We start from the raw sequence: 23,841 nt of genomic DNA, 5'->3' as shown, positions 1-23,841 counted from the left end.
GGGACGGGGAGAGGCTCTCCCGCCGCTCCCGGCGCTCTCTTTCCTGCCTATTTCCCCGCGGGCCGGTCAGTGCGGTTCTTCTCTCCCCCCCTTTCTTCTCCTCTTAATTAACCTAAAAATAACCCAAACGGATTGAAATCGCTGCTCGGAGACGGAGGGGAAACACACCAAGCGAGGAGACGGGAGGAATAAGGCTCTGTGGCTCCGTACGTGAAACGGCCACGGAGGCGGTGAGAAATGAAACTAAAAAACAACTGTTTTCTATTTACAATTTTAAATAAACAGAACAGCCTTCCCCGCGGTGTTTGTCTAAGTGCAGCAGCATTGCTGCTGTGTAGGTCATGAAAAGGTTGGTGCATAGTTTAAAACTTCCCATTCTGTTAATTTCTTAAAGAACAGTCGTTCATAGTCTGAGCACAAAAGCTCATGATTTAATGAGGAACAGAAACAAAATCTCTGATTGTTGGTGTTTCAAACTTCATTGGAGTCCTCTGGCAACCACAAGTTGATCCTCTGCAGCTTCAATACCCTTTAGCCCTCCATATAAGAGTACATGCTGAATAGAGGACAATGCCTGGTTGTTATGTTTATTTACCCTTACTACAAGCTGGGTTAACCTCTTCAAAACAGCTTTACTAAGCCCGTTAACCACACAGCCCACATGATCTGTAGCCGTATCCCTAATGTGATGTAAATCTGACTTGAGACCATATGCACGAGTTCTGCTGCATTGTGTCTCCGAAAACTACAAGTTTATTGCCGTCCAACCCTTCCCGGGCTGGACGCTTCCAGGAGGAAACTCTCTGAATAGCGACTGCTTAAAAAAAGAGAAGAAAGTCAAGAGTCCCGCATTGTAGGAGCTATATTTTTATTGGCTGTTGCACATTTGCAGAAGGGTGGTGTGGGGAATGCGAAGCTTGCACAGGGCAATGATTTTCATCACCATTATTGCAACTGGTGCGTAATTATTTGAGGCTTTGCTCTTTCTGCCGGGAGTTCTGCATCGGAGAGGGGAGAAGTACAGATAGAAATAGAAGCCATTGACTCAGTTTCCACCTGTTCTTTTAACAGAGCTCACAGCTGACGTTTTGCCTTTCTCCTTCAGTGAAGTCATAATCCTGCATTTGTAGTAATAATTGTGATGTCACACAGTTGGTGATGTAACTGTCGCAGGCTGTGAGTAGAAGATGAGCTGTGCAGGAGTGGACAGTGGTTTGAGCCAGGAATAGTTTTAGTAATTAGTAACTGTGGCAAGCAAACTATGACAGATCTGCAAAATGGAAATGAATTTCTGCTTAAGCTTGACGTCTTTAATTTCCCCCCCCCCACACCCTCCAAGTATTATAGTCATCTTTTAAAACAGCTACTGGGGCCCCATGTCGAGAGCTTCATTTACCAGCTCATTTTTTCTTGATGGCTGTGGCAAGCGTAACAATGTTCTGTGCCTGCTTCAGTAATGGCATGTCGATCATGCTCCCTTGGAAAGTAAATGCTCCCTGGAAAAGAGAGAATATAAACTTCCTGAGAGACCTTTGGAAATCGTAGTTGGCTTGTCTTGTTCTTTAAAAACATATCCATTTGCCAAGAAATATCATCCCCCACAGGAATCCTGAACAAGTTTTAGGAGACAAACCAAGACAGGACATGTGCCTTTAAAGAAATGTGGAAGGCAACAGGCGCTCCAAAGAGAAGGCGAAAAGAGAGAGGAAAGAGAACCCCAGTGTGCAGCCAGCCTGTTTCAGCCTCTCCAGTTGGCAAACATTGGTGGCCAAGAACAGTGAGGCCGCGTGTGCCAGCTGGGGAGAGGGGCTGGCAGACACAGCACCTGGGGGGCAGCTCTGTTTCTCACCTCCAGCATCACCCTCCAGCATCAATCCAGGGCTGTGGTACAGGGTCAGTGTGAAACTGACTGCAGACAGAGGGCAAAGCCAAAAAAGCTTTGTCAGGAAACAGCAAGGGCCATTTGCAGGGGTGGAGGGAAGTTTTCTTGACTTGGGGGTTTGCTGAGGTTGTGGTGCTGCTGCACCTCTCCGCTAGGTCTCCAGTGCTCAAGATATTCTGGGCCTGTGCTTAGAGCCAGAGACTGGGATAAAAGCTGAAAAAAGCAAATGGGTGGCACAACAATATTGCCCAAATCTGCTCTGGAGCCAAGGTAAAGCCCACCTGAGCCCTACATATAGGGAGTTTCCCCAAATGGATGCAGAACTACTCAGCATGCCTCAGTAGTGATCTGAGAGCCAGGACAAGTTTCAAAAGTCACTTTGTATTTATTCGTATGGGCTTTTTGTTGGTACCATGGTGGCAAGTTTAAAACAACTAACTATGAATCATAGTTAAATCTATAAGAGAAGACACATGTTTTGAATAGGGCCGAGCCTGAGTTGTTCACTCGGATGCTTCAATCCACACATGTTGCTCAGGTAGGATTTGGAAGATAAAACACTGCATGAAGACATGCCAAAGTTCCATAACAAAGAAAAATAATTTTATTTGGTATTCTAACAGTACTTTGGCACATTTAAAAAGAACAAAAATCCTCCAAAAATCAAAGGTGCAATCCCTTCTGTGAAGAATTCAGAACTGAGGGCCTGGCCCCAGCATTGCATGGGATGTCTCTGTGAAGCATTGCACGCCCTTTTCATGTCCTGCTGCAATCGACACAGGATCTCAGGCTGGCCTGAGATTTGACAGTGAGGAGGCTAACCAAGAACAGGGTAAGAATGATAGCAGCATGTGTGTCTGCACACGTAGCAGCTGAAAAGCGAAGGACAACAAGCTGTTTATTGTTTTCTGGTTTTCATTTGAGGCTCGATAATCATTAAATAGAAGACTCCAGTAAGTAAAGTGAAAATATAACCCATTTGCAAAAATGTTTAAGGAAATGCATTGCTCCAGTGGCATATCTAGACTGAGAGAAGCAGTATTAATTAAATATTAAATCACGTTCTGGAATAGTTAAGACAAAAATCCACTGTAAAAGGTAATTGAAACAAATCAATATTGTTGTCTGTTAGAACAAGCTGTATTAAAGCCATTGAAAACCTAATAGTAAAAACTATTATTTTATACAAAGTAGATTTTCCTACTATAGCTTGCAATATTTTAAGTAGGTTTGGAGAATTATGGGACTGACATATACTCAAGGGCTGATGCTTTGAATTGAATTTTTTTTGTTTACAGAGCACTCAATCAACTCTACCTTACCCAACAACACCAACATTAATATTATTGTTATTGCCATTAATAATATACCACTTTTTATTCTAGCTACTTATCAGTAATTTTCACTTATACTTCTAAATCTTTACAGAAAATGCAGCCTCGAACTCTTCCATTTATTAACTGTTGTGAAAATAGATTGGGAACTAAGTAAACATTTTATGACATAGGACTAATTTGGAATAATTCATGTCTATTCAGAGATCTCAAACTGTAAGACACATTTTTTTTCACTGTGAGAAAAACATGTTTTAGTTGAGCCTAATCTTCTATAGGCATTCCGTAATGTCTATTCAGTAACACCTGATTCCGTGGCAAAGTAAGGAGTAAAACTATTTCAGTAACAACTATTGCTTACAGGAGCAATTTGCATGTGGGATAACAGTGATAAGTAGAAATATATTACGGTCTGAAATCATCCTTCCTAGTTCTGTGAAAGGCTGACTTAGATGCTCTGTTATCCTAAGCACCTGCAATAGTTTGCAGAAAGAGATGGGTGCCTAGCAATGTTAATTGTGATGTCTGGTGGTCTGAATCATGACCAGGAGGTCACTGCCTGGGTACAGGATGATCTGCAGTCAGACACCTCTGCCGGTGCCTAAGTTGTAGCACGATGAATCTGGGTCAGAATGTCTTTTCTATAAAGCAAGAGTTAATTAAAGAGCATGCTTGTCCTCCCTTCATTAAAATAACATGTTTAGAAAGGAAACCAGGATAGCAGTGTGTATATGGACCCATGAACACTGAACCACTTGAGATCTGCTGTACATTCCCTGCTTGTCAGGGGCCAGCTGTATTTTGCGTTGCTAGGAATTTGAATTCTTGAAGGAAAAAAATGCCTTTTTTTTCCCCTAACAGCAAAGAGTAACATGAAGAAGTTGGCTTCTCTGCCTGTTCACTCCGAGGCTTATTTTCTCCCTGCTAATTTGCAGTGTTGAGCTAAAGTCCAGAAAAAGAAACCGATTTTAATGCCACTGAATATACTCTATTCACTGCCTCTTTTTACACCCACAGGTTTCAACAGATAGGAAATACCAGTAATTATAGCTTTGTCCCCATGCTCTTTTTTCCAATTCTGCTAGATGAAATTTGCCTTTAGCACTCTTTTGATTTTCTTTTGCATGAATATAAAGAAAACACGACTTTCTATAAACACCATTTGCTTTGATAGCATTAATCTGGGGATTAATTTAGTCATAGATCTAAATTTTTTTTTGGCTAATTTTCTCAACAATCTCACACTTCCAGCCTGTACTTAGACTTCCAGTAGTTCAACTGTGGGACCAAGGGTATGTTCTTAAGGAAGCCTGCAGCATGAACGGGAACAGCAGTGGGTGGGTAGTGCAAGGCTGGGGTTTGCATCCATTGCGTTCGGTGGCTGGGGTTCCTGCTCAATGTGTAACCATATAAATCATTCAGTGGGAGCCTTTTCAGAAACCTGTAAAGGGACCCTGCTATCAGGCTAATCAAACGTGCCAGACCTGCCCTGGGAAGAGACAGGCCCTCCAGGTAAAGGCTGATGGAGATGCTGGGAAAAGGAGTGTCCAGGAGGCAGAGCCACTGACCGTGGGCACAGCCTCTGGGTGATGATGTACAGGTGCAAGGAACTTGGGTGGAATGAGAAGTGGAGGAATGGAGGACAAGTGTGGCACTGAGCAGATATCAGTCTGGAAGTGCAGCCCTTCTGAGGAATGGGTGGATTTGTGGGCCAAAGACTCTGCCCCTGTTTTAAGTGATGCAGCACATATTCTGCTGTGCCTATCCAGTGCCATCCTTCATGCAGGCTCACAGTGAGTGTGCTTAAGGCAAAGCCCTCTGAGAAATAGGGTGACTTTGGCACTCACCAGCCTGTAGGGTATGGGAGCTGTAAGGGCACTTTAGCTGGTCCATGATGTACAGCTGTGAAGGCAGAACAACACACAGCAGAGGGGTTTGTATTTGCACACCCTCTGGGCTCCCTCAGCCTGATTGTTCTATGCCTCTGTCAGGGCAGATCAGGATGAATCAAGGAAGAAAGTGAATGGGCAGCATTTCCCATTTGGGTTATCGTGCAGACGAGCTAGGAGTCCTTCCCAGTCGACTGAGAAGCAAGGAAAGACTCAGAGGTGTTTCTGTCTGGATAGCTCTATAAGGGCAGTGTAAGAGAAAGGTGGCAGACTCATCTAGCTCCTCTTCTCTGTCTCTGGCTACTGCAGCTGCCCACAGAGCTCACCAAGCATTCATTTCTCTGTCTCTGTTTCTTGTATCAGACCACCTTCTCCAGGCTGGATGATTCAGGACTAGTACTGTGAAATTTGCTGCATCCCTCAGGAACCATGTGGTATTATTCATAATAACATTTAATGCTCTGTTAGAACAGTAGAAACATTTTAGAAAAGTAAGAGATATTTAAGCAAGATGCAGGCCATGCTGAGTGAAGTCTTATCAGCTCCACTTTGAGTTTCAGTATGTCCTAAAATGCTTTGAGAATGGAACTGAGAAGACTTGGCCAATACAGAAAACAGCTGGAAGGGAATAAAAATTATAGAAAGCTGCTGGTTTGTTTGTTTGTTTTGGAAGGAAATGGCAAAAAATTATAGTCTTAGAAAAAAGAGAATCGAGAATGGTCAGTGATAGAAAGATCCATCCTACAGATAAGAGAAGTGATAAGGTGGAGTTGACAGAGAAAAGTCATTTTCACAGGTCAGGAGATAAAGATATAGGCTTATGAAAAAGGGGGGCAAATCAAGCTGTGCAGTAGTAATAACTAATGCAATAAATTTCCAAGTAGCTGTGGAGAGACTGAAGAGATGCAGAACCAAACCTTGTAACACATCTGTTTGGCAGAGATTTGCTTGTACCTTATGAACCTCCTTTTGGATAAATGCAGCCACTACCACCAAACACTGCTCAGATGTAGCAAAGTTCAACGTGTAATTGAGGACTCTTCTTTGACAATTTAGAAGACAACTCTGGCCATGTACTGCCATAGATCTTGGACATGGCTCTTGTCATATCTATATGTCATCCTTATAGATTTCCTTTACCTATAAGAAATGGCATCTATCAAATTGTGAAAGAGTCTCAGTATTGGTTTGTTATTTACCATGACCAAAAGATGAACACATTAATGCAGTGTTTCCTGGAACATGATGACCTCTTTTCATGTCGGTCTATGTGTGACAGCATCCAGGAACATCTGCTTTGTGAAATGTTTGGGAGTTGGAAGATTTATACATTGTGAAATGTTGGGAGATTTATCAAGCTAAGAGCTTGATAAATTCATAAGACCATGTCATAAATAGAGTATGATGTTTTTAAAGGCAAGAAGCATTTTACCTTTCTAGAAGTTAATGGACAGGGTTCGGGGTCCATAATTTCTGTGGTGTCTGGGGACCAATATGTGCCGGTGGAACCAAAAGAGGGGAACAAATGATACAGCCAATTTTCTTGCTAGTGTTTATCATGTGTATAATGGAATTGTGTTATATATGGAATTGTGTTGACTTTGGCTACAACAAGTGATGGACAGGATGAAAAGTGAGGTACCCTTCATGGTTTTTTTCGGAAGATCAGGGAATGTAAAGTTTTATACTTTCTCATATGTCCTGAAACATTTTCATATAATATGCAAAGTTATGTGGGGTTTTACTCCCACCATCTTTTGTGTCCTTATGTACCACTGGGTTAGGGAGAGAATAGCTGGATAAAACTATCATGGTACAGAACATTTAAGGCACCTCATAGTTATGTGAAACAATTATCTCTGAGCTTTGGATTAAAGTACTTCAGTTAATTAAAGTAAAATAATAATTGTTCTGGGACATGTGGGACAGTGATCAGATGAGCTAGTCCCCTTTGGCTGGCAAGATGGAAGAATTAGATGTACTCCTGCTCCTGGGAATGCTTGTGGCTTTTTCCTCAGCATTTGCTCCATCTGTGGTTATCTGTGCCTCTAACCACATCCATCCCAATGACTGCAATGAGCTCACTAAGAGGGTTACTGCAGACCCTCAGTTCTTAGGCCACTGTAATCTACTAATCACCTGCATTGGTCCTGAATGTGCTCTCTGTTGGCAGATGGGACTCCAAACATAAGCACTGGATGTAAGAACTCTGTGCTCTGTTTCAGGAACCACTGTTGATATTATTTATTACCTCAGTCATTGGCAATTCTTTGCTAACAAACCTTTGATTTGATGCCTTGTTCTACCAGATCTCATCATGCATGTAGCCAACAACTTTAACTCCCACATGACAGTGACTGGGATTTTCTCAAAGATATTTATATGGTTTAGATTAGGACTGTGGCTTGTCTACAGCAGAAAGAAAAGAAATCAATTGTTTTGTGTCAGATGAAAGAATATAGCCAATAGTGCTAGGTTAATTTGTTGTGTTTGTCAGCTGTCCTGGGCCACTATGTAGAGAGAGCCAACTTTTTCAAAAGCAGTTTCATTTGAGAATCTAGTCAAGCTATTTAGATGACAGGCTTGGAGGTGCTAGGGGATCCTGGTGAATAGGTAAGGTTTTGACACAGGGGAGACTCTGGATAGTCAGGCTAGTGGAAGAAAAGGAAAAGCAAGACAAGGTAATGTTCCATTAAACTGCAACATGAACAAGAAAGCACCTGCTGCTGAATTTTGAATTAAGTACAGACCTAATACAGGGGCTAGCTAATGCTTATGGAATTGCCAAAACCCCCTCTGCCACTAGTTAAAGTGATTATTGATTGAAAGACAAGCAACCTCACAAGTGAGGAGAGGTCCTTTGACAGCACTCTCCTATCACAGAGTTAGAAATACTGCCATGCTGATGAAGATTTGGGCTTTTTTTCAATTACTTTTCTCAACAGTTTAGCTAGCAATACTTTCCTTTGCAGACCAAACCCCTGCAATGAGTGTGTGGCAGTTGGGTTATCTCCTTGTCCTACTTGGCTGCCTTCTGAGCAGATGTGCATCTAGGACCTAGGGGAAACAGGCAAAGGGGGGACCAATGAGCCAGCCACCCTTCTCTCCTCCACCCCCTTCATCATTAGGAGATGTCGTGAGTTAAACAGAGCTCCCACACTGCTCTGGCAACACGGGCCAGAGGCTGTGTGTGAATACAGCCATTGTCTAAATAAGTAATTATGTAAGTCCCCTTCCAACCCCTGTGACCTGTGTCAGCGCTTGCGGGCAGATGCCAGGCTAAATGGAAACGAGCAGAACAGGCGATGCCAGCTGGCCAGGGCAGACCTTGCATGCCTCCTACAAGGGGAAATGGAGAACCCATATAGACAAGCATCCTCAAGCCTCCAGATGCAAGAAATCCTGATCCCCAATTATCTGAGAAACACTAATTCTTTCCATGGTAATTCAGTGACTCATCCACTTCTGAAACCCAAATGTCTAGTTATGACTTTTTGGAGACAACAAAAATACATGGAATAAACCCACTAAAATCTGCTTGGGTTTGAGAACATTGCCTCTAATCCTGCACAATAGTAACTATTATAAGGAAATAAGAGTTTTGTGTTCTGAAAGAAGGGCAGATTTGCTCTTCTGAGGGGGGAAGAGAGCAGGTGGATGGCAAAGGCTCCCCCTAAAAAGCACGGCATTCAGGAAGATGATTCCCCTGGGATTAATGAAAACACACATTGTTTAAGTGACTCCCTGCAGAGGAAATTTGGAAATCTTTGCTTTGGGGCTTAAAAAGAACGCTTGGATTTGCCTACAGGTAATGAACAAAAGAGAAGAGAGTCCTGGTCGCAGCAAATGGCGTTGGGTCTGTGCCTGGGGGAGGAGTGATTATCCTGACCACAAAGGAATGACTTTCTCTTGAAACAGAAGGTTGAGACCATATTTTTGGGGAAGTCGAGAGTAGGAAATAAGCTAACAGCTGTGATGGTGCTGAATGCAGGTTTAATTAATTTTTTTCTTCTGCAAGCTGTAGCCAAAGCGCTGTCATAAAGAGCTGGGTCACAATTCCACCTCCTTGTAATGAACTTTCAAAGGTTAGTGAGCTGCTAGGAGGTGTTCAAAGCTATCTGGGTCAACTGAGCATGTTTTCTAGGCTTTATCAAGATAGTGTCTCTCTTTCCTCTCTGCTCAGGCTTGTCCTGCCTCCAGAGCAGGCACTATAACCTATACTTATAGGTTTCTTTTAGCATTTTTGCTGTAGGTAGGAAATGCCCAAGCAACTAGGGCAGTCACATAGGACAAACTAAAGACTTCACAGACAGCAAGCTATATGGACAGAATTTTTTGGGTTATGTATTTGTGTATCCTCTCCTTTAAACCTTTTCATCTTTGCCTCTTTTCTGTAGCAATATTATGGGTTGAAAGACACATGTACACAAAATCCTTAGGGAAAATAAGTGATCCCTGAAAGGGTTTGTCAAAGATATCTTTTTGTCAAGAGGAGATGCTCAGTGGGTCTCTATGATCTGTTGAAGGAAGAGATGGATGGGGAGGGAATTTTGCAAAGTATCAACACCAGCAAGTTTCTGTAGCCATTTTGTTGATATGATGAAAACATTAAATATCACTAGCTTTTGTTTCTTTTTGCCAGTGTAAACTTCCACTGGAGTAGAAGTAGTCAGTGAGTTCAGAGGATAAAACAGTTTGTAATGCCTGAAGTAGGCCTGTTTGCATGAGATAGGCTTCTAGCTCTAGGAGCAGATGGAAGGACACAAAAGGTCAAGAAAGAAAGAGCAACAACCACATGAAATAGAGATTGATTTTTACCTCAAATAACTCCCGAGCTGCAGTACAAGAACTCTGACAGAAGAAGCCCTTTCTAAAGCTCAACAGGTAGGAAGGACTTTGTGATCCTTCAAGTCCACAGTGGGGCAGGAAAGATGAAGAACAAGGACCTACAAGGTCCTTCATTTCTCCATCTGACATTATTGTTCCCAGCCCATGGATGAGGGTCTTGCCTTGCTGTGTGAGCCAGACAAGCTGTTTTTCCCTCTTACAGTCCCCCAAGCTGCCTGAACCATTGGGGATAGCCTTTTCAGCCAGAATGGGCCTGAGGATCCTGCTTGGTCTAGCTCCAGAAACTTCTTCAGGCCACCCAAGTCTCTGCCTCTCACTGAGCAAACAACCTGTTTAAGATCCCTGACTGAAAGGCAGACATGAGAGTTTTTTACTGCTGTCTTTGCATTTTATTTAGTTACCTTCTCATTGTGGTTGTTGCCTTCCTGTGTGCTTCTCTAGAGTAGGAAAGAATAAAATTAAAGAAACAGAGTAAAGTCCTAGAAATCAGGAATATTCTCCACTGGTTTTCATTCTCTGTCTTAGAATGTATCGTGAACGGAAGAATCCTAGAGAGCACATTTGTTGCTGCCAAGCAAATCTTTATTTTATAGCACAAAAGCAGCTTCCTGGACAAACAGCCTATCCAGCCATGCATTTTTTTCCCCCTAGTGAGCATCACAGTTATTATATGGAAAAGTGAAAAGTAACTAATATTAAGACTTTAGTATCCTCAGATGCCCTTAATTAAGGAATTTGAAATTAATTTTAGGTTTATAGTCATGGAAACAATTTGTTAAGTAAAGACTAGAAAGTTCAATCTGGAAATAAATGACTACAGGACACAGAAAAGGCATTTGATACCGAAGGGAATGGGAGCTGTAAAACACAATGTAGTTGAGAATAAAAATAATAGTGCTGTTTGTTCTACCAGCCAGAATGGAATTGCCTGTATTTTTGTATTCTATGGTTTTTCTAATTTCAGATTAATTTTCTGACTAGGATCGAAGAGCCATTTTTTTACTGTGATTCTCTATTCCAGCTGACAGAGCATTTGCAGAGAGCCCTTCCAGGTCTCTGAAAAAGCTGGCTAGAACAGAGAGGAGTGAAAAGGCAGCAAGACTGCTGCTACTTAAATTAACTGAAACAATGTTTTGGCTGTACAGGCTTCTGAATTCCCTCAGTAAGCCTTAAAAAGAGCCATCTGGTCAGAACATTACATCTCTAGTTAGATCCTGCTTTGGAAATTGAAACAAGCCTCATGAGCACTTGTTAATGCTTTTTAAAGAGGGATTTGGGAGGTGGGTAGTTGCCTTGGTGGGTTGCTTGGGGCAGAGCAGGTTTTGGCACGATGGTGGGCAGGTGTCTGCAGCGATGGGTGTCTTCCCACTCCATGCCTGTAAAAAAGCATCGCCTGCATTGGGAACGTGCCGACACAGCACGGCCCTTCCAAACGCAAGAGCACTCACCCTGTCTCACCAAGACCCCACATGAACCTCCTTGAGCTGACAAGGAGAGAGGGGTTACACCTTGCTGAGGAGGAACTCAGGGAGGTTCTATGCTTCTGCAGGGCCCACGTCCCCCGGGGCAGGAGGAACAGCTTTCTCCAGGAGCTACCTACAGGTGGAAAGGCTATGGAGGGGCACAGCATCCATCCCTCTGCTCCTGGCTTATGGAGAAACTTCTCCCTGTGGGAAATATCGAAGAGCCATCCGAGTCCCTCTCCCCCCACGTTTTGGACACAGGTCTTTAATGAGTGGAGGAAAACAGATTAAGAGCCACTGAATGCCTGCTGGGGAGTGGGAGGGGGGGAAGCTGGCAAGAAAATGTTTTGTATGAGTTTCTGCCCTGCTTAGGAGCTTTTGCAGCCCTGTGTAGTAAAATCTGTCTCCTCTCCCCACCTGGCATAACTCCCTCAGGACTGATTGCACCAATGTAGGAACCAGTATCGCACAAAGAAATTAGCTAATACAGCCCCTTCTGCTCTATTGTAAGGGTTCAAAATTTTCCCCCAGATGGATCTTTCTAAGCAGAAAGCCTTCAACTGTGACATAAAACACATTTCTAAATTATTTTTCAAATACTAAAACTGTATAGAGAAACTTTGAGTACTAATATGAGCTCTCTTGGTCTCTATTCATCAGTTTTCACATTAAAATTTTACTTGGCCACTTTTAAAAAAGATAAACAACATAGCAGTGACCCATGCTTAAATCCCACCAGTACTCCTCATCTTACATGGAGATGCACCTGAGCCTATACTTCTGAAGGCTGAAACTCCTAAAGGTGGCAGTTTTTGACAAATTCCTGAACCCCCCACTCTGCAGTGGAAGGAACATACATTGCCTAATTAACATAAACAACAGCAAATGCCCTGTGTTCTTGGAGGAAGGGCTGAGAGTGCTGCAACCCAGCATGGACAGAGGAACCCTGTGCTGCCAGTGTTGCCCCAGGATGGGATCCACTTCGTTGGTGGCACTTCAAAGCTCTGCAGTCTGTTGTGGGCAAAGGGAGCAGGGAGCTGGGCTAATTCCTCACTCCCAGCTCTGCATAAAGTCCTGAGATATAATGCCCTAAAAAGTGTGATATAATCTCTGTGGGTTGATGGAGTCCAACACTGCCCCATGCCAAAGGGTGCTGTGTGCATCCCTCTCAACAGGCACCTCGAGCCTGGCACCTCCAGGACATGGTCCTGCTTTCTTAGCAATCAGAGGTTGGATTGAGACAGGATGGATCCATCGTGGCTGGGATTGTACATGGAGAGCCCTCATGGGAACCACAGCACAGCTGGGAGAGGGAGAGAAGCAGGGAGAGACCTCCCTGGGAGGCGGTGGGAGCTGGAGCTGGCCCAAGCACGAGGGCACATCGTCTCCAAGATACAGTGGCTTGGGGTAGCTTTTCCTAAACAAAGAGCATTATAAGGGAGCCACTGCTGGAAATTTCCATTCCTTTGTTGGGTAGATGCTGTGTAAATAAATGCATTCCTAGGATTTTTCATAATCCTGGAAAGGTCCGTAAATGAAACTGTATAGTTTGCCAAATCACTGGAGTTCATATATATTATTCCTCAGCCGCTGGGATCATGATATACAATGGCACAGAATATAATGCAAGAAACATATGCTAAAGATCTTCTTAGAGGCACTCTGTGCATTTGTATGTGGCATGTACAGATATTTCTTTTGTTTTGCTCTATGTGATCTAAAATATTCAACCCATATTACAGCTTGGGCTTGTGAATTACTTACCTTAACTCTAAATAATCCTTATCTGACAGGTGACTTTGGCAGCAGCATTTAGTTATTCCCTGGTTTAATGTATGAGTGCTTTGAAAGCATTTATAAATTAGTACATGAGATAAATGTGTAAGTGACCTCTTACTTTATTCTTTTGCCTTTTTTCTGTTTGAATTTTATTTAAAAACCAGACAATTTGGGAAGATTCCCATTACGATAATCATATTGTGCCTGATGTATTTACAAGCTGAATAGCACAAAAATGCATTTGCAATGTCTTGCTTTTTTGTCATGGATAAACAATAACTACATAAAAGAAGAGATTACAGTCCTGTATGCAGTGTATTGGTAATGTAAACACAGGAGTTACTTAAGCAGTAAAATCTATTGTACCTTCATTGAAAGCAGTCCCATCATTTTCTTAAAATAGGTTGGTATTTTCTTCCACTAAGTCTACCCCTTTGGACTCAGTTAATTTGTATTTATAAGATCACTTCCCTGTTTAACGTGGTACAAATGCTTCAGAAATTTCTAACAGGAACTGTCCTTTAGACTACCAGAACGATATTTATTACTCTTCTTTTTAATTTTTGAACACACTGACATTTATCTTATATTTAGCCATTCCCAACAGCTATGCCTGCTTTCTTTAGGATGGATACTGTAACTTTGAAAATCATATTCCCTAGTGATGCAGTTCTGCTGGAAAAACATTGAAATTATACGGAAATAACACTTTTCAAGTACTTTTCAGTTTTAGATCTCCAAGTTCTAGACAAAAGAGAGCACTTAATAAATAGTTGTATAAAATACAAATGTACTTTTTCAACATTTGTCCAAAACACATTACCAGTTATTTCCTAGATATGCTATTTTGCAGCTAGATTAGAAATGTAAAAAACAACCCCACAACCAAAACAACCTAGAACCCAAACCAATCCCTCAAACAGGTCTATCTCCGTAAGGTAAGCCCAAATACTTTTGGCTAGCAGGTTAGCTCTCTCATTTCCTTCTCTTTGGACACTGCTGCAGCATCTCTAATTCCACAGTGCTCACCTGAGATCCTAATTTTTCCTGACCTCGGTACTCACATTTGGAGGCTACCATGTCAAACCCTTTCAGCCTCCAGGATGAAGTAGCCGGGTTCAGTGTTTTTTTCAAAGGAAGATTATTATGGCAATTGTACGTCTCAAATTGGAATAGATTACAAAAGCCTATTACCGCATTTTAATATAAAATACTGTTGACTAAAGGCATCAAACTTTAAACCAAATTAATAGCAAACTCTGATCCCAGAGACTGCAGACCAGTAACTTATCTACCACACAAACAGCTGCACAAATCCCTCACATTTATTTTTTCCAGGCTTTCAACTTTGATTAATAACATGGCAAAACCACGCAAGTCTCAACCATATTAACCACAGCTATATTTTTAGTCTTACTGACATGAACACTTTAACTTAATAAAAGGGAAAGGAAAACAGAAGAGGTGTTTCATTAGGACACGAGGATTACTAAAACCGCCGTGTGGAGTATTTGTCAGGAGGTGGTAGGGGAAGAGTTATTACTTACATTACTAGCATGTCGCTAGGATGCAGAGTGAGAGGATCCCTCAGTGAGATATGTTTGCTTTGGAAAAAAATGAAGTAATCAAGACTGTCCAAGCTTGTCTTACGGACACAGTTATAATAGCAAATTATAAACTTGGTTAAGGAGTTGGCATCACCACATGGAAAATATTTTTGCAATTTTGTTACAAAGTCCAGCAATACGACAGTGCCATGAGATCCAGAAGTTCACATATTAACCTGCCAGTCCTTTTTTATTGATAGATGGCTACATGCAAAAATATATGAGGCATGGAGCCTGGTTGGTTAAGAAAATAGCCCAAACCACAAACCCTCTGCAAATTTGCTCTTGCAGCTGATTACTGAAGCTTATAACCTATTTTAAAAGCATTTATTAAAATAAAAAATTCCCCAAACCCTAAATAAAACGCCCCTGAATGGCTGATATAAACAAAAATCCCAGCATTATATCAGTAAAACAGCAGCTTCAAAACAAATCCAAAGACTAATTCTTGCCTAACACAAAATGATTCTATATTAAACATGTTTGGCTTAATAATTGTGTGATACCAGGACTAGAGTTAAATTTAGTTCAGCCTCCTAATCCACTGTTCATATGACAGCGTTATTCCTTAGATGAGTTTCTGACACTAAATTCAGCTGAATGAATAGTATTAAACACATCATAAACATAAACAATATTTGGCCGAATATGTTGTTTGACTTTTTTCTTTCTGTGCCTACCTGCCTACACATTTGCACCAGCAGTATGTTTATAACGATGCACATTGTAAGGGAGCCAAGCTTTGCAAATCGGAGTCATGGGCAAAACCAGTCACACATTATCTATTTCTATACTGTCTGCACGAAGACAGCTACTTTTCAGAATTGAGGGGAACAGAACAAAGAGATCCAGGCATAGAGCATCCTAACAGTGACTCTGAAATCACTGCTCAGGGCAGCACCCAATATCATAGTCATGGCTGTACTGGAAACACGCAGGTACCACAAAGGGGATGTGACAGCTTAGCAAGAGAAGGGCAGAGCAATAGCAAATGCTTTGTCACACTTTTACTCTGAAAGCATAAATTCTGTTATGACCCTTTCAGCATTTTTCAATGCACAACATCTACAGTATCAGAAATGCAGGGGAACAGGGAAGGCACATACCCCAATCTATTTCTACCCAGCAGAAAGTGAAAAAATTGTGCAGGAAACGTTTCTACGGCACCAGAGAAAGTGAGACCCTATGCACAGTCTTATAGATGAACTTCACATTTGTCTCCCACTTGAATGCCACACAAGCACATGCAAACCATTCCCACTCATCTGCACTCCCCGTTCTGACATTGGGACTTTGCTTTTTAACTAGCCCAGGCTTGGCTGCAACTAAGATAAACATATTTGGCTGCAACTTTTTTTTCCTTTCAAAAAGAGGCAAACTGGATTATAGCAAATAACCTTTAAGATAATTAACTGACAATGCTGCAACTAGCATAAAATCTTCCTTCAGGCGACCCCTAATTTAAGTATTACTGGCACAAAGTGGAGACAGATTGTGCATCACCACCGCAATATTTACATAGCAGAAACCCACAGAGCAGGAAACGTGAGACTCAATGATGCACTAAATTAGGAACAATCATATTCTAGTGTTAATTTGCTTTCTCCTCTATCCAAAATTCAGGTCCAGCAATTGGTACAAATGCACATAAAACATTCCCATTTTTAATGATTAAGAACCACAATCTGCAAGCAGTTCTGCTCAAAAGTACTCACTACTGGGCATGTTTGTGGGATCAAACCCCCAAAAGTGAAACAGGTCTACCAACACAGAGATTTTTTTAGAAAACCAAGGCTTCCTAATCTGTTTGCTTCTTTCCATAAATGATGTCTGCACAAGCAGTCTGAATTGCCTGCAAGGCTACCTGCCTTTTGGTTACAAATATTTTCCTCTGACAGTAGCACCGTGCAGCATAATGGAGAAGCAGTTTTATTTCACTAATGCTGTAGATATATGCAGGTACTCAAAAGGCTGTGTAATCAAAGAATTAAAGTTAAAATGGGGGGAAGGAAAAGCTAGCCATTCTATTTCTAAATACATTGGGAAGTGATACATTTATAATCAATATGCACTCTATAGTCTATCCAGAGACAGATTTCACAAGCATTACTCTGTTACAGCACACTTCATAAGATAAATGCAAAGAGCCATCACCAACCTTTCTAAATCTTAAATATTATTCAAATTTGGTTTCCTCTATGGCATATTAACAAAATATTTACCTTGCCTAATCGCTGATGCTCTTCAAAAGCAGAAATCAGTTCTTGTGCCCACTTTATTTTTTCAGGGCTTGGAGAGAACTGTTCCTGGACAACAGCAATTTGGTTGGGGTGAATCACCTGCTTACCTACAAAGAAGATTAATAACACCAGAATCATGCATCGACAAACAGATGTTCAAGCAAAATGTTCCAACCACTTGAGGCTCTCATATGCCTCACAGACTTTCTTGCTCTTTAACTAATTATTTTACTTGGTTTCTTTTATTTTTAAAACCGGACAACAGGCAGATAACCTTTTGACAGATTTTTTAAAGAATAGAAGTATCTTATGCTATGCTTACATTCCATATAATTTGAAAGAACCCACAATTCTTTCTCCTCCCTCCCCATACACCTTCCCTCAGTCGTTTCAAGTGCAATTGTTTGTCTGAGGCAGCCAACATCACTTAAGTATAATGCATCTCTGAATTTAACTATATAAATAACAGCTCCAGACACTCTTAAATATTTAAGTTGTACAAAAGTGTGTTCAGAAAATGTGATTTGAAGAAGATGGCAAGATATTTGTAGGACTGAAAAGTTACCAGTAATGTAAGGATCATGCCCTAAATTCAGTTGGGTTTAGCATCATAAAATCCTCAATGTTTAAACTGTTGTTGCTGCAATAGTTGGCAGTTGCAGGTAGGCTGCAATATTTATTTAGTCACTGGCATATTAAGCAACTACCAGCAGTGCCCTGAGGTTTTACGAAGCAAGTTTTTTAATCCTTTCTTGTATAAACATAAGTTAAGAAAATAAAAATAGATGTTGCCTTTTCTTTACTCGAGATTTTCAAATGTGAATAGACAGCCACATAATCCGTTTTAATCTGATTGTATTTAGCTACCTTAAAACAAATACATGTCTAATTCATTTGACAGTTTTAAAAGCGCAACATTTGATGTTATTAGTTCATTTCTATGGGAATTTCACAGACCGGTGTGATTTCTGCACTTTGCTTTCAAAGTGTTTTAATAAAGAGAGGCTACTGTAACTCCCAGTTTCCTGTGGAATAAGTGACTCCTCAGTGCCAGATAACAAAACTAGTTAGAGGGATGATTCTGATCCTGCAAACCTGCCAGCAAGTGAGCAGTGCCCTACAGACGAGGGTCCCACGGCCGTCCTGCCGACTCTTGCAGGAACGAGAATTTTGCACGCAAGGAAAAGTTTGAATTGTCAGGACCTAAGGAGTTTTCCTGCACAACAGGGTCTGCTCCCGTGTTCTTACCAACACTAAGCAGCTGCACATTAGAAATCAGCACATCAGCTCATCTGAGAAGTCTAACACATGACCGCAGAGATACACCTATTTTCAATGAAATAACCACTGCAAAAAACCTGGGGTTACTTTTATCAGGTTGCAGTGGGTCTCAGTGATAACCTGAAGTCCAAAGAAAGTTACTTAATTAGATGAGCAAAGAACTAGTAGTCTCCTACTGTTGCTTCATTTCTTTGCTAAAATACCAGAAGCAGCTTCATTGTATTTCCTATTAAACAATATTTAATTTGTGACTTTACGGGCAACCAAATATTCAGTTTGAAATTTCAATGTGATAACTATTTTAAAAATAGGAAAAAGCTTAAACCCCAGTAAGAACAGTTTTTGAAAGAAATTACACAGACACTTTTTTTTATTAAACTAACATGTTTTACATTGGGTCTATTCAAAGGGATTTTTAGTCAATTTAGTAAAAATTTCATCATTAATAAGATTATGATGTTCCTTATTTGTAACAGAACAAATTCTCCATAGCTAAACTACTAATTCTAAAACTGAAGGGTGTACAAACAATTCTCGAAAAAGGAGCTTAGTTTTCTGGAAAAAATGTTGAGAATATTTTAAATTATATTGAAAGTCATTCTATAATTACAACAAAATAAAAAACATATATGATTTTTTAAAGTGTAAAATATTTCTGTAAGAAGATTTCCCTTTCCTAAAGATTATAGCAGTAAGCTATGCTTTTTATCATTAAAACCCTACCGAGCAACTTACAGAAAGTATAAGCTAACTTTCGATTTATAGCTCTGCGTTGATTTTTGTCGCAGGATACGTATCCAAATAACTGTATAACAGACATAATGCCATGCAGGAGTGAAGCAAATATTTTAAACAGAATTGTTGTTATTGACAAGTTACTGAGAGAGTGCAAAATTGGAAGACATTAAAATTTATGACCATGAAATCCTTTTTACAGTACCACTTGATATATCGTGCTTTAAATCAATACCTGTCAAGTCTTTTAGGTAACTGTATGATGGTGTCATTTTAGTCTTCTACAAAAGACTGCAAAAGAGAGGAAACCTATGCTGTTTCATATTTATATCTGCCTTCTCAGCGTGTAGCACAGGACATTCTATAATGACTAAGTCAGCTGTTAAAGCTTATGGCAAGGGTTACCTAATTTTTTACAAAAACATGCCTAAAACCCATGCCCATTTATATAGGCAACACACTGATTTAAAGTCCACAGGTATTGGTATTGTAAAACATCTTCCTGGGTGTCTGTGGCTATATGCATGTAAAAATAAATATATATAAATATACATATGAAATGACTATTAATGTGGCTAAATTACATTTGAAAACATTTGATTTTATGTTACCACACTCACTGGAGGAAAACCAGGCTGCTTTCAAGATAACTGGAAAAGAAAACTTGGCTAGAATAAGCAATGAGGGTCACAACAGTAACTAAATAGCTGGTAAATTCTTTGTGATATTGCTTTGTTTATTTAATCTTGAGTGAACATATTTGATTCCATTAAGGCAAATTTTACTGGTCTGAATATGGCAAGATCTAAGGACATATAACTTTGCTGACTATTTTGGGTTTGCATTGTTTCTGAGGGTGGTGAATTTGGCCCTATGTGTGCAAACAAGTGCCTGCTCTCCAGCTAAGAGAGAAATTTGGAAGCCTCAGCTTGTTTTAGCTCTGTTGATTTTGATTTTTTTTTTAAAAAGTAGCAAGAAAGGATCTTATATATTTAAAAATAAGAATTGCACATTTTGCACTTATTTAGGTGGCACTTCAGTACTTTTCTCTTACACTATCAGAGGACTGTCAGTGGCAAATACGATGTGCATACTTCTGTTTTATATAAGGTTGTGGATTAGGCTAAGACCCATTTGCAATCATACGTGATGACTATGAAATTGGAAATGTAAAAATGTTTAATTTATATAGTTTTTGAAAAAAATTATTTTGCTTTCAGTTTTAAAATTTTTATTTTCATCAAAACAAGCAAGGAAGATTATAAAAACCTTAGATAAACTGAAAGTGAAAGAAATGAAGAACAAATGAAACATTTTAGATCAACCTAAAATATTTTTTCATTTTTACAAAAATAAAAATGAAAAATATTGGTTTGTTGTAGCTTAAACAGATTTTAATTTTTTTTCCCCCCACCAAATCAGAATTCAGTATTGCCCCATCTCTAATTATGGTTGGATTGGTTGTCAGACTGTTTGCTGGATTTTGGAAATGTATTGATGATAGCTGTGGAAAGGCAGGAGGTAAAGAGCAGGAGGTGTGAGTTCACCTCAGTGAAGTCTGTACCTTTTACCGACCTTTTCCTCTTATACAGAAAGGCAAGAGATAACTATGGCCACATTAGAAAGACACTTTACACCCTAAATTGCCACATGTGACCTTTTTATTCACCTCCTGTCCGGACACTGTCCTGATGTCAGACAACTTCCACCATAAAGTCAATGGAGTCCGAACCACCATCAACGTTTATACTAAGCACTTTTAAATTCCCTGCATTGGCAGCCCGAGTTAAGTATTTAAATGCACATTAAGCATTCAAAAAGAGTGCTCTCAAAGGTGCTAGGCATCTGCAGCTCCATCTTCTGTCAACAGGAGGTTCAGATACTTATGTTTTTTCAAAAATCAAGCCTTTCCTTAAGCTAGGAAATATTGGTCGAGACTAGGTAGCTGTTGGCAGATGCTACTATCAGCAGGTCTATGATTTTCCCAACCTCAGTGGCAGACCAATGAAGGGTGGAAGTCCACATGGCTGTGGCTAACATAGCTGTGAGGAGTCAAACATTTCACCTCTGAAAAAAGACCTGGTTTTGCAAATTTCAAAGCTCAACAGATAGTAAAGCAGAGTTTGTGCCGAAGAGCGTTGATTGCTATTCTTCCACTGGCATGCCAAGAACACTTGTTTTTTTGCTTGGTGTTTTACTGTACCATAAACAGTTAACTGCGAAAACAGAGTTTGCTGGGTGGCATTGCCAGGACCCATGTCTTTGGTAACAAAACCCTGTACTATTACCATATGTATATCCTGAGTGAGGGTCAGAGAAAAATAATGCAATGTTTGTCCCATATGTTAGAATTCTTGAGTGTATGTGTCGAATGGCTGATTTCTATTGCAAAATCCCAATCTTTGGTGGCTGCACTGTCCCGACAGGGTGTCCAGGTGACCTGGTGCACCAATCACAGAGTAACAGGCTGCATTACAGGACTCTGGGGCAAGGAGCCTGCTGCTCTTGCTGTCTGCCAATACCTGTAGGTGCCACCAGCACTTACTGGGAGGGGAGCCAGGAGATGAAAAACAAGTCAAAGAAAATAATAAGAAAATAACTTTCCCCTAGCAGTTAGCATACGAGATTTGCTTATCAACTCCTTCACCTAAAAGGTAGTTTTTAACAACTGCTGTTGTCAAAACAAATAGAAAGGGCTCCCATTGTGGAGTGGTCACCGCAGAGTACAGTATTGCCTTTCCCGTGCTCTGTGATGGGAGGAATCACTGCACAGCGTCCACCCCAACTTCTCTTCAAAACCAGTCACACGCTTCATGGGATGTGGGTTTAAAAAGCAGCCTGTGACTTTTCAGGCAAAATTTCCAGCTGCAATTTTTAAGATACTCATAAACATAGAAGAGCTTGGTATTACTGAGTTTTTCAATAGGTTTTTCAATGACCTTAAATAAAAATCAAGTTATTTGTCTAAGTGACAGTAAATGTAGCAATATATTTTAAATGGAGAAGATATACATTACTGTAAGAGGTTGGCAGAAAGTCATACCAGTGAATCCCATTGAGGCACCTTCTCTGGATTGCCTGCGAAGTCCATCTTCGTCGTGGAAATCGATGTAAACAAGGTCTATTGCTTGAAGGCCAAATGCCTTTGCTGTGACTATTATTTTTTGCCTGGCATATAGAATATCGAGAGCTTCCTTACTGCTTGTTGCACCTACAAAAACAAAGAGAAGCTGACAAGACTGTTTTAAGTTTTTCTGTTTTAAATATTTCTATGTTAAAAAAAAGTTTGAGATTTTATTTAACCAGTCTAGAAAAGAAAAGAGGGATGCAAGGCTATAGAGCCAAAATTATGCTCTTTTGAGAGGAAAAAAAAAGCTGCTTTAGCAAAAAGAAAAAATACTGTCTCTTTAGACACTTACTTGTAAATTAGATTTTGATTTAGTTTAAATCAGAAGTTGTAAGCCTGAAGTCAGTGGAAGCTTTGTCTGTAAGGACTGCTGATTTGGGACTAATATGAAGTAATTATTTGATTTTACTCCTTACCGTATGTGCAGTGAGAAGCATTACAGCAAGAGAAGCTTTACACAAAGTGATATCGTGAGTCCAACTAAATGGTTAAAAAATTCACACTGAGAATAGAATTGCACTTTCCTTGGTTCTGATTCTTGTCACAACTGATGTCCTAAGCTGAATATTTAAGCTTTAATATTTGAATGAAAAATGATGGTAGATGACTTCTGAGAAGAAGCAAAAGTATTCATGAGACTTCATGTGCTCACAGGGCACCAGCTAAGCAATGTGCCTATGCGAAGGGGGAGGGGAACAAAACAGTATTTACACACAGATTTTCAGTGTGTAAAGAATATTTTAGTAATGCAATGCCAATTTTTACATTAACATACTTATTTTTAATTAAAATGACCACAGCTCTGCAATTTTATCTTTAAAGTGAATCAGAAGCTAAGCAGCCTCTTGTTAAAGAAATAGCAAAGAATTTTTATTTTTTAGGAAGGCTAATAGTGCTTTCATGTGAATACATGGCAGTATTGACATGTGACATCTCTAAAGTTAAATTTATGAAAGCAAAACGTAGCCGGAGAGAATTTGTGCATGATGTCAACAGCCTGACTGACAGGTGTCTGCGAAGCAGGGATGAAGCAGACACCAGAATTTTAGGACATTTAAATGTAGCTCTAAAAAGCATGTACATGTTGCTTATGGATAGAATATTTTTAAATTATTTCAGTGACTCAACAGGTTTGTTTGGTTTTTTTTTTAATTCATTTTTTGTAGTGAATGGCAAGGAGCACAAGAAAGTGTCAGTGCCTTGGAACACAGGGACCATGTTTTAATTTGCCAGTGATACATTCTGCATGGAAAAATATTAAGGAGAAATGTGAAAATGTAAAATGCAGAATCAAATGTTGCCATTTCTTTAATTATTGCTGTTGGTAATGCCCTGGTCATAAATCACATCAGGCTTCTCCACTGCAAATGCCATACATGAACATTTATAGTAAACAGACAAGTAGCAACCTATGCTGGCACGGAAATCCTCTCCTCCAAAGACGACTGCGTCCAAATGAAAGCCAACCTGGGCTCCTGTCCTCAGTGCTTCTTCACAGACAGCCTTCAAATGAGAACAGAGTGTTAATTTCCACAGAAATGCAGGGCACGGAGAGACTGCAGAGGATATTACAGCAACTCTGCTTTACCAAAAGCCTTCAGCAAAATTTGCTCCTACTAAGCAAAGCCACTGTAGGTGCTTGACTATGCATAGTGC

The 23,841-nt window shown here is 40.3% G+C and overlaps 1 protein-coding gene across 1 annotated transcript in view; it reads right to left on the bottom strand.

Annotated features, from left to right (window-relative positions):
• Positions 1 to 848: 848 nt before the first annotated feature.
• The window catches only part of CLYBL (citrate lyase beta like), a gene marked incomplete at its 5' end in the record, with an annotated part of 80,137 nt that continues 57,144 nt past the window's right edge, over positions 849 to 23,841 (bottom strand). Inside the window, 5 exons of the mRNA XM_009072112.1 lie at positions 849 to 998; positions 1,397 to 1,496; positions 17,025 to 17,149; positions 22,102 to 22,269; positions 23,595 to 23,688. Coding sequence (XP_009070360.1) covers positions 1,401 to 1,496; positions 17,025 to 17,149; positions 22,102 to 22,269; positions 23,595 to 23,688 — 483 coding nt within the window. The remainder of the gene's footprint in view (positions 999 to 1,396; positions 1,497 to 17,024; positions 17,150 to 22,101; positions 22,270 to 23,594; positions 23,689 to 23,841) is intronic.

The sequence above is a fragment of the Acanthisitta chloris genome, unplaced genomic scaffold (genome assembly GCF_000695815.1).
Source record: "Acanthisitta chloris isolate BGI_N310 unplaced genomic scaffold, ASM69581v1 scaffold5013, whole genome shotgun sequence".
NCBI lineage: Eukaryota > Metazoa > Chordata > Aves > Passeriformes > Acanthisittidae > Acanthisitta > Acanthisitta chloris.
The sequence above is the reverse complement of the archived record's forward strand: the minus strand, read 5'-3'. Positions and strand labels throughout refer to the sequence as shown.